General features: G+C 39.2%; 1 protein-coding gene across 1 annotated transcript; it reads left to right on the top strand.

The window, feature by feature from the left end:
- Nucleotides 1-8,113: 8,113 nt before the first annotated feature.
- Nucleotides 8,114-8,536, top strand: tmem100a (transmembrane protein 100a). Its single transcript, XM_053338291.1, has one exon. It carries the CDS (start codon nt 8,121-8,123, stop codon nt 8,523-8,525), a length of 405 nt encoding a protein of 134 aa, XP_053194266.1. The 5' UTR covers nt 8,114-8,120; the 3' UTR covers nt 8,526-8,536.
- The last annotated feature ends 7,651 nt before the right edge of the window (nt 8,537-16,187 follow it).

The raw sequence follows: 16,187 nt of genomic DNA, 5'->3' as shown, positions 1-16,187 counted from the left end.
CCTTCTCTCCTTACTTCCTTCCTCTTTTCCTCCTGAATGAATGTTGTTTTCTTTTCATTTCTTTATGTCTCCTCCCATCATTTCTCATAGTTGTTTTAATTGGTAATGACAAATTTAAATAATGATTTAACTCAACTTACGTAAAGGATCTAAATACCTTCTCCACCACTTCTAGTATACTTCACTTCTTCTTTTTTCACCCTTTTTAAATAATTTCCAGCTCTGTTAAACTACACATGAAGATTTTAGCTTTCATAAAATATCACTTAACCCTCGCGTCGTCCTCCCGGGTCAAATTGACCCGTCAATTGTTTTGACTGTTCCTTCTTTCCTTCCTTCTCCCCTCTTTCTTTAATTTTTCCTTCCTTCTTTCCCTCCTCCTCTCTTTCTTTGCTCCCTCTTCCTTCCTTACTTTCCTTCCTTCTTCCTTCTCTCCCTCCTTACTTTCCTTCCTTCCTTCTCTCCTTACTTACTTCCTTCCTCATTTCCTTCCTCCCTTCCTTCTCTCCTAAATTCCTTCCTCTTTTCATCCTTACTCCCTTCCTTCCTTCCTTCCTTCCTTCCTTCTCTCCTTCTCTCCTTCCTTCCTTCCTCTTTTCCTCATTAATCCTTCCTTCCTTCCTTCCTTCCTCTTTTCCTCATTAATCCTTCCTTCCTTCCTTCCTTCCTTCCTTGCTCCTTTCCTAGCTTCCTTCCTCCTTCCTTCCTCCCTTCGTCCCTTCCTTCTCTCCTTACTTCCTTCCTCTTTTCCTCCTGAATGAATGGTGTTTTTCTTTTCATTTCTTTATGTCTCCTCCCATCATTTCTCATAGTTGTTTTAATTGGTAATGACAAATTTGAATAGTGATTTAACTCAACTTACGTAAAGGATCTAAATACCTTCTCCACCACTTCTAGTATACTTAGTATATCCTTCCTTCTTCCCTCTTTCTTTGCTCCCTCTTCCTTCCTTACTTTCCTTCCTTCCTCCTTCTATCCCTCCTTACTTTCCTTCCTTCCTTCTCTCCTTACTTCTTTCCTTCCTTCCTTCCCTCCCTCCTTCCTTCCTTCCTCCTTTCCTTCCTTCTCTCCTAAATTCCTTCCTCTTTTCATCCTTACTCCCTTCCTTCCCTCCTTCCTTCCTTCCTTCCTCCTTTCCTTCCTTCCCTCCTAGATTCCTTCCTCTTTTCATCCTTACTCCCTTCCTTCCTTCCTTCCTTCCTTCCTTCCTTCTCTCCTTACTTCCTTCCTCTTTTCCTCATTAATCCTTCCTCCCTTCCTTCCTTCCTTGCTCCTTTCCTAGCTTCCTTCCTCCTTACTCATTTCTTTCGTTCCTGCCTTCCTGCCTTCCCTTCCTCTTTCCTCCCTCACTCCCTCCTTACTCCTTTCCTTCCTTCCTTCCTTCCTTCCTCCCTTCCTCCCTTCCTTCTCTCCTTACTTCTTTCCTCGTTTCCTCCTGAATGAATGAATGTTTTCTTTTCATTTCTTTATGTCTCCTCCCATCATTTCTCATAGTTGTTTTAATTGTTAATGACAAATTTAAATAGTGATTTAACTCAACTTACGTAAAGGATCTAAATACCTTCTCCACCACTTCTAGTATACTTCACTTCTTTTTTCACCCTTTTTAAATCATTTCCAGCTCTGTTAAACTACACATGAAGATTTTAGCTTTCATAAAATATCACTTAACCCTTTGTGTCGTCCTCCCGGGTCAAATTGACCCGTCAATTGCTTTGACTGTTCCTTCTTTCCTTCCTTCTTCCCTCTTTCTTTAATTTTTCCTTCCCTACTTTCCCTCCTCCTCTCTTTCTTTGCTCCATCTTCCTTCCTTCCTTACTTTCCTTCCTTCCTCCTTCTCTCCCTCCTTACTTTCCTTCCTTACTTCTCTCTTTCCTTCCTTCCTTCCTTCCTTCCTCCCTTCCTTCTCTCCTAAATTCCTTCTTCTTTTCATCTTTACTCCCTTCCTTCCTTCCTTCCTTTCCTTCTCTCCTTACTTCCTTCCTCTTTTCCTCATTAATCCTTCCTTCCTTCCTTCCTTCCTTCTCTCCTAAATTCCTTCCTCTTTTCATCCTTACTCCCTTCCTTCCTTCCTTCCTTCCTTCCTTCCTTTCTTCCCCCTTCATTAATCCTTCCTTCCTTCCTTCCTCCTTTCCTCCCTCCCTTCCTTCCTTCCTTCTTCCTCCTTTCCTTTCTTCTTCCTTCCTTCCCCATTCCTTCCCCCTTTCTTTCCTTCCTTCCTTCCTTCCTCCCTTCCTTCCTCCCTTCTTTCCTTGACTCTAGGACAACAGGAGGGTTAAATGATATACTCCATCTACTCTTACATGATTTAGAGTCATATACATTTATATTTTCCTTTTTTCTTTACTCAGTAGAACAGATCAGAGCCATATAGTTTTCTTTATATGACATATATCAATCTTTAATGTTACACCTGGGATTAGATTAAACCAAAAAAAAAAAAATCTCATGTTTCATGTTGTTTTATTATAAAGTAAAACAATGAACTCCTCAGACAGATGTCACGCTCTGTCACTGTGTGTGTTTGTCATGGGAGGGGTTCGAAATTCCTCCAAGCAGCTGAGCGTGTTATTACCCGCTGGAAGAAAAAAAAAAAAAAAAAACATGTTATTGTGACTGGAGATGACAAAAAACCTCAAAAAGTCCCAGTTGACATGTGTTCGCGTGAGATAATCTGGAGTTATGCAACTGAGAGAAATCCCACAGCGTTATAGGGAGGGAATAAATAATAAATAAATTAAAGTGTCACACTGGTTGATGTTGATGTTGAGAGATTTTGAATGCTGAACTTTTTACCTTCGAAATTATATAAAAATGATTTTGGGAGGGAAGCACTCTCCAATTTTTTGCTCTTGTTTTCCTTCCTTGCTTCCTTCCTTCCTTCATTATCTCCTTATTTTCTTCCTCTTTTCCTCCTTACTCCTTTCCTTCCTTCTCTCCTTACTTTCTTCCTGTTTTCCTCCTTTCCTTCCTTCCTTGCTTCCTTCCTTCATTCCTTATTCTCTTCCTCTTTTCCTCCTTACTCCTTTCCTTCCTTCTCTCCTTACTTTCTTCCTGTTTTCCTCCTTTCCTTCCTTCCTTGCTTCCTTCTTCCCTTCCTTCTCTCCTTCCTTCCTTCCTCTTTTCCTCATTAATCCTTCCTTCCTTGCTCCTTTCCTCCCTTCCTTTCTCCTTACTCATTTCCTTCCTTCCTGCCTTCCTTCCTTCCCTTCCTCTTTCCTCCCTCACTCCCTCCTTACTCCTTTCCTTCCTTCCTTCCTTCTTTCCTTCCGTCCTTCCTTCCTTCCTTCTCTCCTTACTTTCTTCCTCTTTTCCTCCTTTCCTTCCTTCCTTGCTTCCTTCCTTCATTCCTTATTCTCTTCCTCTTTTCCTCCTTACTCCTTTCCTTCCTTCTCTCCTTACTTTCTTCCTCTTTTCCTCCTTTCCTTCCTTCCTTGCTTCCTTCCTTCATTCCTTCCTTTTCTCATTGTCAACTTCATGAAGTTGTTAAAGTGGCTTAATATTAATATTCTTTATAGCTTCATTTAGACATATCAGGAGCAGATTATATAAAAGTATTAGCTGCATTTTTTTTGCAATTGAAGCCTTTAATTAATGAATTGCAAATCCACTGATACAGTTTCACTTGAGTTTAGTCCATTAATGTTATTAAAGATGCTTTTCATTGGATATATGGCTTATTATTAGCAATTTGCAGCATTTCACACACTTACATCTCCTCAGTATTCCACTTTATTTTAAGCTTTTTGGCCTATTTGACCTTTATCAGAGCAGACATGATTCAATAATGGACAGGCAGGTAAAAATAACTAAGCTTATTCTAATTAATTGGCACTATTTAATACACCTGTGCACATCCTGGTGGCAGGAGCTGCACCTTCTAGGAATTGTAGTTTTTTAAGTGAGGCCTACAAATGGCAGCCATACTTGTTATAGAGCACAAAAAAGGAGTAGAAAACAGTTAATATGGGGAGGGGGGAGGTTATGTTAACTTTATATTTATGAAATTGGATAAAGAGGGAAGAAATGGCTGAAAATAGGGAGCTATAGGGAGAAAGAACATCACATGTACAATGCATATGTAATAAATACATACAAATGACAATTACATGGTAACTTAAAGGAGAAATAAAGAAAAAGTTTGGTTATAATAATCATCTGCTTCAATTTGACCTGGATAGATGCTGTTATTAGTATTTGTGCTCATTTCTAAACATGATCAAAGTCTTTGTAATGCAGCGATGTTGCTCTCTGATGTTTTTTAATAGTTTTTTGGACAATAACAGAAGTCTATACCACAGGAGAATGAGATATATCAGAGTTAAGATACACACATGGTACTTGTTAATAGGATGGGATGTGTTACCAATAAGAAAAATATAGAAAAAAGCCGGAATTAACCTTTAAAATTGAGCAGCGGTGCATGAAGCTGAAAGTCACTGCAGAAGGCGTTTTATTGTGAAAAGCCGAACCGGAACAGGCATGTTCTGTGCAATGCCGTCAGCGTCACAGCTCAGTCATCGATACTTGAAATAGTTGCTCTTCAATGGGGATGGCAGTCAGACCAGCAGCTCCTAACCTGAGGACTCACTGACAGGGGGACGAGCCTCATGAATGGGAGTCACACACACACACACACACACGCAGAGAGAGAGAGAGAGAGAGAGAGAGAGAGAGAGAGAGAGAGAGAGAGGGAGAAAAACAACTCTCACTCCCAATTACATGAATCTTGACTGAATGTTTTAATGAGGCGAGTTTCACTGCAGCAGAGGAGCGACATGGAAAACTGCTGTGAGGTAAACTTCACTTTCTTTCTTTCTTTCCTTCTTTCTTTCTTTCTTTCTTTCTTTCTTTCTTCTTCTTTCTTTCTTTCTTTGTGCTGCTGCTGCTGCATGTCTGCTTTGCAAAATGTAACACGCTGAACTTCATGCTAGGGATAATTAGACTTTAGTTATACACACAGGTGTTACAGTTTATTTGGTTACCCATTAGATTGTGTGACTTTTGCATGGTTGGAGAAAAAAAAAGTACTCAGATCTTTTATTTTGAAGTTTAAGTATCACATTATTACAGTATAGAAATACTTAATTACAAGCAAAATCCTGCATTAGTAAAAATATAGAGCAGCTAAATTTAACTTAAAGTACTAAAGTAAAAGTACAAATTGTGCAGAAAATAAGACACAGCCAGAATACTTTAATTACGTGTTAAACAAAACTTGTAGAGTACTTTAAAGTCCAGCTGGTAATACTTTAATACTTTCACATAAGTATGATTTAAATGCAGGATTTTTACTTATTCGTGTTTTCTGCTAGATTTGTGCTTTTATTTTGGTAGTTAATGTGAATATGGCTCGTAAAATACTTCTATACTGTTATTTAAGTTTAATTTATATGTAGAGTTTTTTTTACTTGTAATGAAGTATTTAATTAAGTATTTTATGAAGTATTCAGATTTTCTGTAAGATTTGTGCTTTTATTTTGGTAGTTTATGTGAATATGGCTCGTAATGCGTCTATACGGTTACTTAAGTAGAATTTAAATGCAGAGTTTTTTTAACTTGTAATGAAGTATTTAGTGAAGTATTGTACTGTTATAGAAATGCAGGATTTAAACTTGTATTTAACTATTTTTACATTATTATATTTAAGTAAAAAGATGTGAGTACTTCTTCCAACACTGCAAGTCACATAATCTGACGTATCACTAAATAAAGTCTGTTATTTTTGTAGTTTAATTGGAGATTAATTACCTTTCAAAATGTTTGCTCAGTCTTCAAATACACTGTAAACTAAATATTTACATCAATTAATGGATTAATTGATCAAATTAAACCATTTAAATCATTTTTAAAGCAAAAAAAGCCCCAAAAATTCAGTTAGATCCAGGGTTTAAAATGTGAAGATTTTCTACTTTTTTCAGTTTTATATAAGTTTAAATTACTATTATACCATCTTTTTAGGGTTTGGACTGTTTGTCAGACAAAATCTAAACTAAATCTGGATATCTGAAATTATTGATTTCTGCCTGGGAAAACTGGGATGGGTGTTCTTTCACTACTTTTTGATAAATGGTAGACTAAATGCCCTACATGTAATTTAATACACATGTTGGTGCTTTTTCCCTTCCTTTTCTTTCTAAAAGGTTCTTAAGGCAAAAACTCACTTAAAGTCACACAATAATACAGTTTACAATAAACACAATATAATACATATACACCTTTTATTGTCTACTACAGTGTTTCTACAAGCTGATGAAGTTTAATCAGAAAATCAAAGTTTCTATTTCCTCCATTTGAAGACAAACGGCTCTTCTCAGATGGCGGTTATAGAGATGAAAGCTTTTCTTTAATTATAAAAGTTTATCGATGGCTTGTTCTCAACTTTTTATGCTTGTGACAAGAGCTGCAAGCTAACGGTTATTATCATTATTGGTCAGAAAAAGGTGAAAAAATGTGGATTACTGTTTTGCAAAGTCCTTAAAAGTCTTTTTTTTATCCCGACAAACAGTCCACAACCCAAATATATTCAAGTTATTATCATAGAAGACCAAAGTATTCATATCTGAGAGGCTGAAATAAGAGATTTTGGACATTTTCTTCCTAACTCATCATGACTCAGAATGATTCATCAATTATCAAAATAGTTGCAGATTAATTTAATACTTGGCAGCTTATCGATTTATCATTGCAGCTCAGTACTTGTGACCCTTTCCTTAACGCTGAAACAACTACTCAACACACCTCTATATAAGCTGTGTGCAGTTTAACTAAAGTCAGTTTTTAAAGCCCCACAGAGAGGTAAATGACTCCAGTACGGCACAAAGAAAAGCAAAATTTGAGAAGAAAAGTCAATAATTTAGTCATTTATCTGACCATGTTAACGCCCTGCAGGGCTCCAGAGTTATTATACTCACTCATGACTCTAATGAATCCTCACTCCTCTCATATTTCTGACCAGACAAAATTAAATACATTCCTACACACATATATTATTTATTTTACATTTTATATCTCAACACAAACACTAAATGCTGCTTTAACCTTTGTGTCATCCTCCCGGGTCAAATTGACCCCGTCTGTTTTGATTGTTCCTTCTTTCCTCCCTTCCTTCCTTCCTCCTTCTCTCTTTCTTTCCTCCCCCCTTCCTTCTTTCCTCTGTCCTTCTTTCCTTCCTTCCCCTTTTCCTCCCTCCCTCCTTCCTTCTTTCCTCCCTCCCTTCCTTCCTCCCTCCATCCCTCATACCTTCCTCCCTTCCTTCTTTCCTCCCTTCCTCCTTCCTCCCTTCCTTCTTTCCTTTCCTTTCCTCCCTTCCTTCCTTGACTCAAGGACAACAGGAGAGTTAAAGCCAATTATTCTTTATTTTGTAGGCTTAAAAGTGGTCAAAATACTAGAATTAGCCACCATGCAAACTGTTTTAAACTAGCTGGACTTCCAAACTCTTATAGAAAACAGAGGATTTGTCTTCAGTGGTCTTCTAAACTTTTCATAACTCTACAAAAAGAGAAATGATGTTCCTCTACTTTAAAAAAAAAAGATACTGACTGATCTAAAATTCAGAAAATGATTGGAAGATGGTTGGGATGACTATCACTCAAACGTCTGGATGACAGCGTTCGACGCAGCAGCAGACATGGGGGGGGTAAGAGTGGGGGGGGGGGGGGTTGAGGAGTGCTTGTGAAATTGCTGGTGATTTCGAAGCTCCTCGCATTTCACGGAGCAGTTTGTAATGTCATATCCTGCGCTCTCCAGGGAATGTCTCAGCTCGTGCTGGGCTGAGTGGTCCTGCGTCATTCAGACAACTCCTCTGACTCCTCTGACTGGGTCAGAAGGCGGCTTGGATTGTGCAAAGAGGTTACTCGGGTTTATTAAAGCACCATGTGGCGGTCGGGAAGCTGTGTGTGTTGAATTGTGAAATGCGGGTGTTGAATTCTAACAAAAAGCATCTGCGAGATCTGCAAAATGCTGCGTAACAATGTTGAGCAACAAGTTTGACTTTTTGCATACTCTCTGCTCTCTTTAATGAATTTCTTTCTTTTATGTAGACCGGGAGACCCTAACGAGGAGAAAAGGTAACAAGGCGACACCGAGGAACCATCTGTTGGTTAAAATTGGATCCTGCAATGCAAGAAGAAGCTAATAAAGACACCATGAGAACGCCAGCGACCCTTGAGAAAGCCAATAACGGCGAGCGCCCCGTGTCCGGCGTGACGTCAGTGAACATCCCTCTGGTCAACGAGGTCCAGCTGACCGCGGCAACCGGCGGGGCGGAGCTGTCCTGCTACCGATGCACAGTCCCGTTCGGCGTGGTCGTGCTCATCGCGGGCATCGTTGTCACCGCCGTGGCTTACAGCTTCAACTCGCACGGATCCACCATCTCCTACTTCGGCTTGGTGCTCCTGTCGTCCGGACTGTTGCTCTTAGCGTCCAGCGTGGTCTGCTGGAAGATGAGAATGGAGAGGAAGAAGGAAAGGCGACGGGAGAGCCAAACTGTCCTGGTCACGAATCACAGGAGTATTTTTACTTGAACGACACCGTCCTAGACTTTCCAACCCCACCCCCTCCCCCCCCACCCCCCCAAATCTTTGAGCTGGTTTTTGAAAAATGCCGAAAACCAGCTGCAGTCATGACAGATGTTTGACCAGCATGTGTTGGATTTCTCGAGCTTCGACCACAGACTCTTTAAGCGCAACGACTTAAAGCTCTGAAGACATTTGTAAAGGGATTTAATTGTCAAACAGACAGCCGTGCATCTGGAGAGACCCGGGAACGAAGCCAGAAGGAATGTATCACAATTAAAGATGAATTACCACTGTGTGAAGCAATGTTAGAGGAAGTCTCCCATTAATCTGCTGTTGGATGTTGGATGTGGCGGCTTTGATTGTAATGGGAGGGATTGCGGGTTCGAGAGAAAGGAAAAAAAAAAAAAAAACCCCACCAGGAAAAGGAGGAAGAAGGAAAAGTGGAAAAGCCAGGACAATGATTCATGCCTCATTTACGTCACTTCATCTTGCACATATCTGTTTATAAAGTCTCATTGTTCATCTAACAGGGAATGATTATGAATCGTTATGTTATGTTGCAGACGTTATGGTACTTGACATGAGGTGTTTGATTAAAATGAGTTTTCCTCAGATGGCACATGATGTTATACACACAGAGAAGGAATATTTAACCTTTTAAATATGTATTCTCTTTGAGCACTTTCAATCATAATCATCAGTATTAAACCAACATTTATTAACAAATTACGTTAAATTTGAGTAGTTCAATTTGAAACATCCAAATTTTTCAATTATTGTCCGCAGTGTACTTCCATACTGTTTAAAAAAAATATTAAATGTAGCATTTTATTTTGTTTTTATTTTTGTTTTTATGTAATCATTTGCATGTATTGACTGTTACCAGGACGACATGAGGTTTAATAAACTCATTATTGTTAATCAAACATGAGATTAGTGTCGGGAATGTTTAATCGATTCATTGAAAAGCAAAAAAACAACAAATATTTATTAGCTGCAGGCTCTCTAATGTGAGCATATGTTGGTTTTCTTTGTCTTACATGATAGCTTAGTTAATATCTTTGGGTTTTGCGCTGTTCACTGTACAAAATTAGCCTTTTTTAAGATATCACATCGGGCTTTGCAAGATTATAAGAGGCATTTTTCACAATTTTTTGACATTTTATAGACAAAATGATTAATCAAGGAAAACAATCAATCATTAGTTGCAGCCTTAGTTAAATGCATTTATTTGCTTTGGGGGGTTTTTTAGGGTTAGAAGAGAAGATATCTGTTAAAAGAGAATTAGCATTGAGCAGCGGCTAGCTTAGCTTAGCTTAGCTTAGCACAAACACTGAAAGAAAAGGAAACTGTTAGCTTGGCTTTCTTCAAAGTTTAGGTTTTGGTCTCTGCAGATAAGATAAAACAAACACTATATTATTATAAAGTAATAGTAGAAATGTCAATAAGTGAGATTTAAAGGTGTTTGTGGCAGGGTTTTTTTTGTCTAACTTTGCACAAGGCCATGGCTAGCTGTTTCCCTCGGCTTCCAGTCTTTATGCTAAGCTAAGCTAACAAGGCTAAGGGTAGCTGTTTCCCTCGGCTTTATGCTAAGCTAAGCTAACCGTGTCCATTTCCACACTTAGCATAAAAACACAGAAATGAGGATAAACAGTGAATATTGAGCTACTTCTTTGTTGTTTTTTTAGCTACTTTAACAATATAATTAACATAAACCAACACTTTTAATCCTTTAAATCTGATTATTAAATAACTCTTTTGCACAAACTATGAAATTAAAAACACTTTTTTATAAATTACCTTTTAAAAAAAACTGTATTTGCATATTATAATCCTGTGTTATTTCTCAATGGACCAATGCTCCACATATGAATATACTGTAGTGAGTTAACGTCTTAGTTGGGCTTTGCTATTTTTAAGAAATCTGAGGTCAGTGTTTGTATTTCTTCTCGATGGTTTATAGGTTTAAGATGTGATAAATCATTATATTAACATTCAGCTCTTTGCTTTATGTGCTGAATTGGAGGTTTCATTTTCTGGATGACGATGTCGAGTATGTGCTGGGTGTGCCTCGATCCTCAAAACACAAACATACAGACTCTGCCTTCTGTTTATTATTTAAGAAACGAGAGGACAGGTCTGCTGAAGGCTGGGCTTTGAATTATTCTGTGCCATGAAAGTGAAGTTTCAAGTGCAAATTAATAGCTTTCATTAGTGCAATGAATAGGTTAAAAAGCATATATTCTCACTTAATTCTTCTGGCATCGTGCAAATAGTTTGATTTTATTTGCAGAGGTTTTAAAATGCCTGTCTGCCTTCAACTAAAATGAAATAAAATGGAAGTGAATGTAATTTATACTGACGTTACTTTTAAAAATCAACTAATTTTGCAGCGAGGAATGAATGTTTAACTGGAACTAATTAAGAACTAGCTTGAAAAGTAATAATAAAAGTATAATAGTATAATACAATAGTCTGTGTTTAAGCTATTGAATGTTTTTTACTTTCTAAACTACAACTTATTTCAGTCTTTCCTGATCTTTAAGACATATTTCTTGGCCTTCGTCAACAGATTATGAGTATGTGACATATAACTGAAATTATTAATCTATTAATGAAAAGAATAATTAACTATAAATAAATTAATCTTATAAGGACATTTTCTTCCCATTTACATCTCCATATCATCAGGTGCTGAAGTGTTTTATAGGCCAAGCAATTAATCAATAAAAACCATTAAATAATGATTGGTTTCGGCCCTAATGTGATAACAGGTGATTGTATAACCATCAGAATTTCACACTTGTCTCATATGATAATTAAATCATCTCTCCGACAAAGCAGGCGCGGCAAATTAAACGGTTGATCGACCGTTAACTCCCAAAGCGACCCACAGCAGTTCTCTGATGAGCTCTAATCAGACTCCTCTATCAGCAGTAATAAACAGGGACGGTGTTATATGTCTGTTCTTTTCTATGATGTGATAATGCTGTATTTAAGGTGTGGTTAGGATTAACACTTGGCTAGGTTCAGGAACAGATGGTTTGGGTTAAAATGACAAAAATCATAGTTTCAGATCTTTAAAAACTGGTTCTACTCGACGGCCTCCTGCAGCTATAAGTCCAATAAGTCCAATATTTTACAAGTTAGGATCCAACTCGTCACCTCATCTGAATTATGCCACTTCTCAAGTCATAACTAGTACAACTTCTAGATGGCATCTGTCACTCAGAGGTTACTATAGGTCATTTTTTTTTACATTACAACCTATTGGAGAGGCTTTTTATAATAGCTGAGCAAACTCAATCTACTCCATCATCATCATCTATGAAAGCCACAATATGCAGCTGAATCTATTTCCAAGCTCAATAATATAATAACCACTGCCTGGATTTTCTGCTGGCCTCTACAGACAATTAAATATTTCAGGACATAAATAAATAAGTCCAATGTTTTGCAAGTTAGGATCCAACTCGCCACCTCATCTGAATTATGCCACTTCTCAAGTCATAACTACTACACCTACTAGATGGCTTCTGTCACTCAAAGGTTACTATAGGTCATTTTTTTTTACATTACAACCTATTGTGTTGTTTTTAACCCTAACCCTTGGGAGGAGAGGCTCCTTATAATAACTGATCATCATCATCATCATCATCATCATCATCATCATCATCAACAGTATGAAAGCCACAATATGCAGCTGAAGCTATTTCCAAGCTCAATAATAAACCAAAACTACCATTTGGGTGAACTAATAAAGGTATCAGTCTACTCAAAAAACTGCCACTGCCTGGATTTTCTGCTGGCCTCTACAGACAATTAAACATTTCAGGACATAAATAAATCAGTTCAATATTTTGCAAGTTAGGATCTAACTCTCCACCTCATCTGAATTGTACCTTTGTCACTCAAAGGTTACTATAGGTCATTTTTTTTACATTACAACCTATTGCATAGTTCTTCTTGGGAGGAGAGGCTCCTGATAATAGCTGAGCCAACTCAATCAACTCCATCATCATCATCATCATCATCATCTACAGTACGAAAGCCACAATATGCAGCTGGAGCTATTTCCAACCTCAATAATAAACCAAAACTACCATTAATTCCACTAGTAAGCAAGAAAATCTATTGTTTTATTGTGTAAATTTAGGCAAACTTCCCCTTTTTATCAGTCTACTTAATCAATTTATTGCATACTACTTCTTTTTTTCTTCTTCTTCTCTCTCCACCAGTTTATTTATCATCTGCCTGGATTTTCTGCTGGCCTCTATACAGACAATTAAACATTTCAGGACATAAATTCCCAGTGGTAAAAGGAAGTTGAACTCTCCTGTTTGACCCTGTTAAGGTTTAAAATAGCCTGGACGTGGAAGTATATTTATAGGCAGCATTTGCATTGCTATGCGTCCCTGTGACACCAGACACTACAACTAAACGGTTTCCCTGCGTCAGAGGAGAACCTACAACACACTTTGTCCATAGGCTCGTAACGTATAGACATCCGAGATGGAGATGAGTAGCACATTTAATGGGACACATGACTCGTTGAGGTGGTTTTCCTGCCTGCTTTTGTCAGGTTAGTGGAAAAAAAAAAAAACGGGTGACTTGATATGAAGTTTGACAGGTGCTCTCTGCCAGCGTCTTTAGCCTCTTTACAAACTGCTGCTGGCACCTCATGCAGGGACTGTGTGCGTCACTTTTTGTGCCTCGCGCGGTTGTCATTCCACTCAGTGCCATGCTGCCGGGTTAGTTTATCAATAAACAACGGAGGGGACTCGAATCTTCTGAGTACAATAACAACACCACGGACACATACTCCCTGCTAGGAGGACACAGTTTACTTACAGTAAAATAGTCTTACTGTGTCTAAAGTTTAAATAATTGGGTGGAAAGTTTCTTGTTTCTTGATTAGTTAAAGAGGGAAGGAAGAAAGAAAGGACAAATGAAATGATTTAGCATGAAAGGAAGCACAGAAGGAAAGAACAAAGGAAAACAGGAAAGAAACAACAAGAGTGAGAATTTAGGAAAGATGGGAAGGGTAAAGGAAAAGATTTAAAGAAGAATGAAAGAAATTAACCCTCCTGTTGTCCTTGAGTCAAGGAAGGAAGGGAGGGAGTAAGAAGGGAAGGAAGAAGAAAGGAAAGGAGAGACGAAGGAGGGAGGGAGGAAGGAAAGAAGGAGGGAAGGAAGAAGGAAGGAAAGGAGGGAAGGAAGAAGGAAGGAAAGGAGGGAAGGAAGAAGGAAGGAAAGGAGGGAGAAAAGAAGTAAAGAAAGGAGGGAGGGAGGAAGGAACGAGAGAAGGAGGGAAGGAGGAAGGAAAGAAGGAAGGAAGGGAAGAAAGAAGGAACAGTTAAAGCAGACGGGGTCAATTTGACCCGGGAGGACGACACAAAGGTTAAGGCCTGAAAGAAGGAGACAGAGTAATTTGGAAAGAAGAAATACATAAGGAAAGAAGGGAATAAACAATGAAAGAATAAACCAAGGAAGAAGGGAAGGAGAGGGGGATGAATAATATAAGTGGAGAAATATTAGCAGTAAAATAGTCTTACTGTGTCTAAAGTTTAAATAATTGGGTGGAAAGAGGGAAGGAAGAAAGAAAGGACAAATGAAATGATTTAGCATGAAAGGAAGCACAGAAGGAAAGAACAAAGGAAAACAGGAAAGAAACAACAAGAGTGAGCATTTAAGAAAGATGGGAAGGGTAAAGGAAAAGATGTAAAGAAGAATGAAAAGAGGGAAGGAAAGGAGGGAGGAAGGAAAGGAGGGAAGAAGGAAGAAGGAAGGAAGGAAAGGTAGGAAGGAAGGAAGGAAGAAGGAAGGAAGGAAGGAAGAAAGGAAGAAGGAAAGGAAGGAAGGAAAGGAGGGAGGAAAGAAAGAGAAAATGAGGGATGGAAAGGAGAGAGGGAGGAAAGAAAGAGAGAAGGAGGGAAGGAAGGAAGAAGGAAAGGACGGAGGAAGGAAAGGAGGGAGAAAAGAAGGAAGGAAAGGAGGGAGGGAGGAAGGAAAGGAGGGAAGAAGGAAGAAGGAAGAAGGAAGGAAGGAAAGGTGGGAGGGAGGAAGGAAAGGAGGGAAGAAGGAAGAAGGAAGGAAGGAAAGGAAGGAAAGGTGGGAGGGAGGAAGGAAAGGAGTAAGGAAGGAAGGAAGGAAGGAAGGAAGAAGGAAGGGAAGGAGGGAAGGAAAGGAGGGAGGAAAGAAAGAGAGAAGGAGGGAAGGATGGAAGAAGGAAGGAAGGAAGAAGGAAAGGAGGGAGAAAGGAAGGAAAGAGAGAAGGAGGGAAGGAAAGGTGGGAGGGAGGAAGGAAAGGAGGGAAGAAGGAAGGAAGGAAAGGAAGGAAAGGTGGGAGGGAGGAAGGAAAGGAGTAAGGAAGGAAGGAAGAAGGAAGGGAAGGAGGGAAGGAGGGAAGGAAAGGAGGGAGGAAAGAAAGAGAGAAGGAGGGAAGGAAGGAAGAAGGAAGGAAGGAAGAAGGAAAGGAGGGAGGAAGGAAAGGAGGGAGAAAAGAAGGAAGGAAAGGAGGGAGGAAAGAAAGAGAGAAGGAGGGAAGGAAGGAAGAAGGAAGGAAGGAAGAAGGAAAGGAGGGAGGAAGGAAAGGAGGGAGAAAAGAAGGAAGGAAAGGAGGGAGAAAAGAAGGAAGGAAAGGAGGGAGAAAGGAAGGAAAGAGAGAAAGAGGGAAGGAGGGAGGAAAGAAGGAACAGTTAAAGCAGACGGGGTCAATTTGACCCGGGAGGACGACACAAAGGTTAAGGCCTGAAAGAAGGAGATGGAATAATTTGGAAAGAAGAAATACATAAGGAAAGAAGGGAATAAACAATGAAAGAATAAACCCAAGAAGAAGAGAAGAACAGGAGGAAAAGAAAGGAGTAGCTAGAAAGAAAAAAAGAGGTAAGAAATAAATCTGGCCAGAAGAAAAAAAGAAAGAAAGACATAAACAAGGAGCCAAAAGGAAAGAGGGAAAGAAAGAACACCCAAGGAAGAAAGGGAAGGAATAACAGAGGGAGGGAGGGAGGGAGGGAGGGAGGGGCCATGCAGAGAGTGTGAAAGAGTGAGGCTTAGATCTAAAACAGAACGGAAGAAAAGAAAAGAAAGAACTCAAAGAAGGTGTGAAGGAAAAATATAAAGGCCATAAAGGAAGAGAGGTGGACAGAAGGAAAGAAAGAAGGAGGGAGGTGGGGGGGGGGGGGGTAATCAGGATATATGGGAAGGGAAGAAGAAATTAAACAAGAAAAGAAGAGGTCAAAGGAAAGGAAGGAAGGAAACAAAGAAAAGAAAGAAGGAAAGGAAATGAAGCCAGGAGAGAAAAATAATCAGAACAGGGAAGTTCTGAACCTTCCTTTCCTTCTTCTCTTTCTTCTGTCCTTCTTTCCTTCCCCCCTTCCTTCCTTCCTTCTTCCCTTCCTCCTTTTCTTCCTTCCTTCCTTCCTTCCTTCCTTCCTTTCCTCCCTCCTTCCTCTTTCCTTTGCTTCCTCCTATCCTTCCTTCTTCCTCCCTTCATCCCTTCCTTCCTTCCTCCCTTTCTTCCTTCTCTCCTTACTTCCTTCCTTCCTCCTTCCTTCCCTCCTTCCTCCCTCCTTTGCTTCCTTTCCTTCTGTCCTTCTGTCCTTCTTTCCTCCCGCCCTCCCTCCTACCTTCCTTCTTTCCTTCCTCCCTTCCTTCTGTCCTTCTTTC

Source organism: Scomber japonicus, chromosome 18 (assembly GCF_027409825.1).
Source record: "Scomber japonicus isolate fScoJap1 chromosome 18, fScoJap1.pri, whole genome shotgun sequence".
NCBI classification, from domain to species: Eukaryota; Metazoa; Chordata; class Actinopteri; order Scombriformes; family Scombridae; genus Scomber; species Scomber japonicus.
Note: the sequence above shows the minus strand (reverse complement) of the source record. Positions and strands in the feature narration are given on the sequence as shown.

Excerpts from the sequence above, each read along its gene's own strand:
- tmem100a (XM_053338291.1), top strand. The coding sequence starts at position 8,121 with ATGCAAGAAGAAGCTAATAAAGACACCATGAGAACGCCAGCGACCCTT.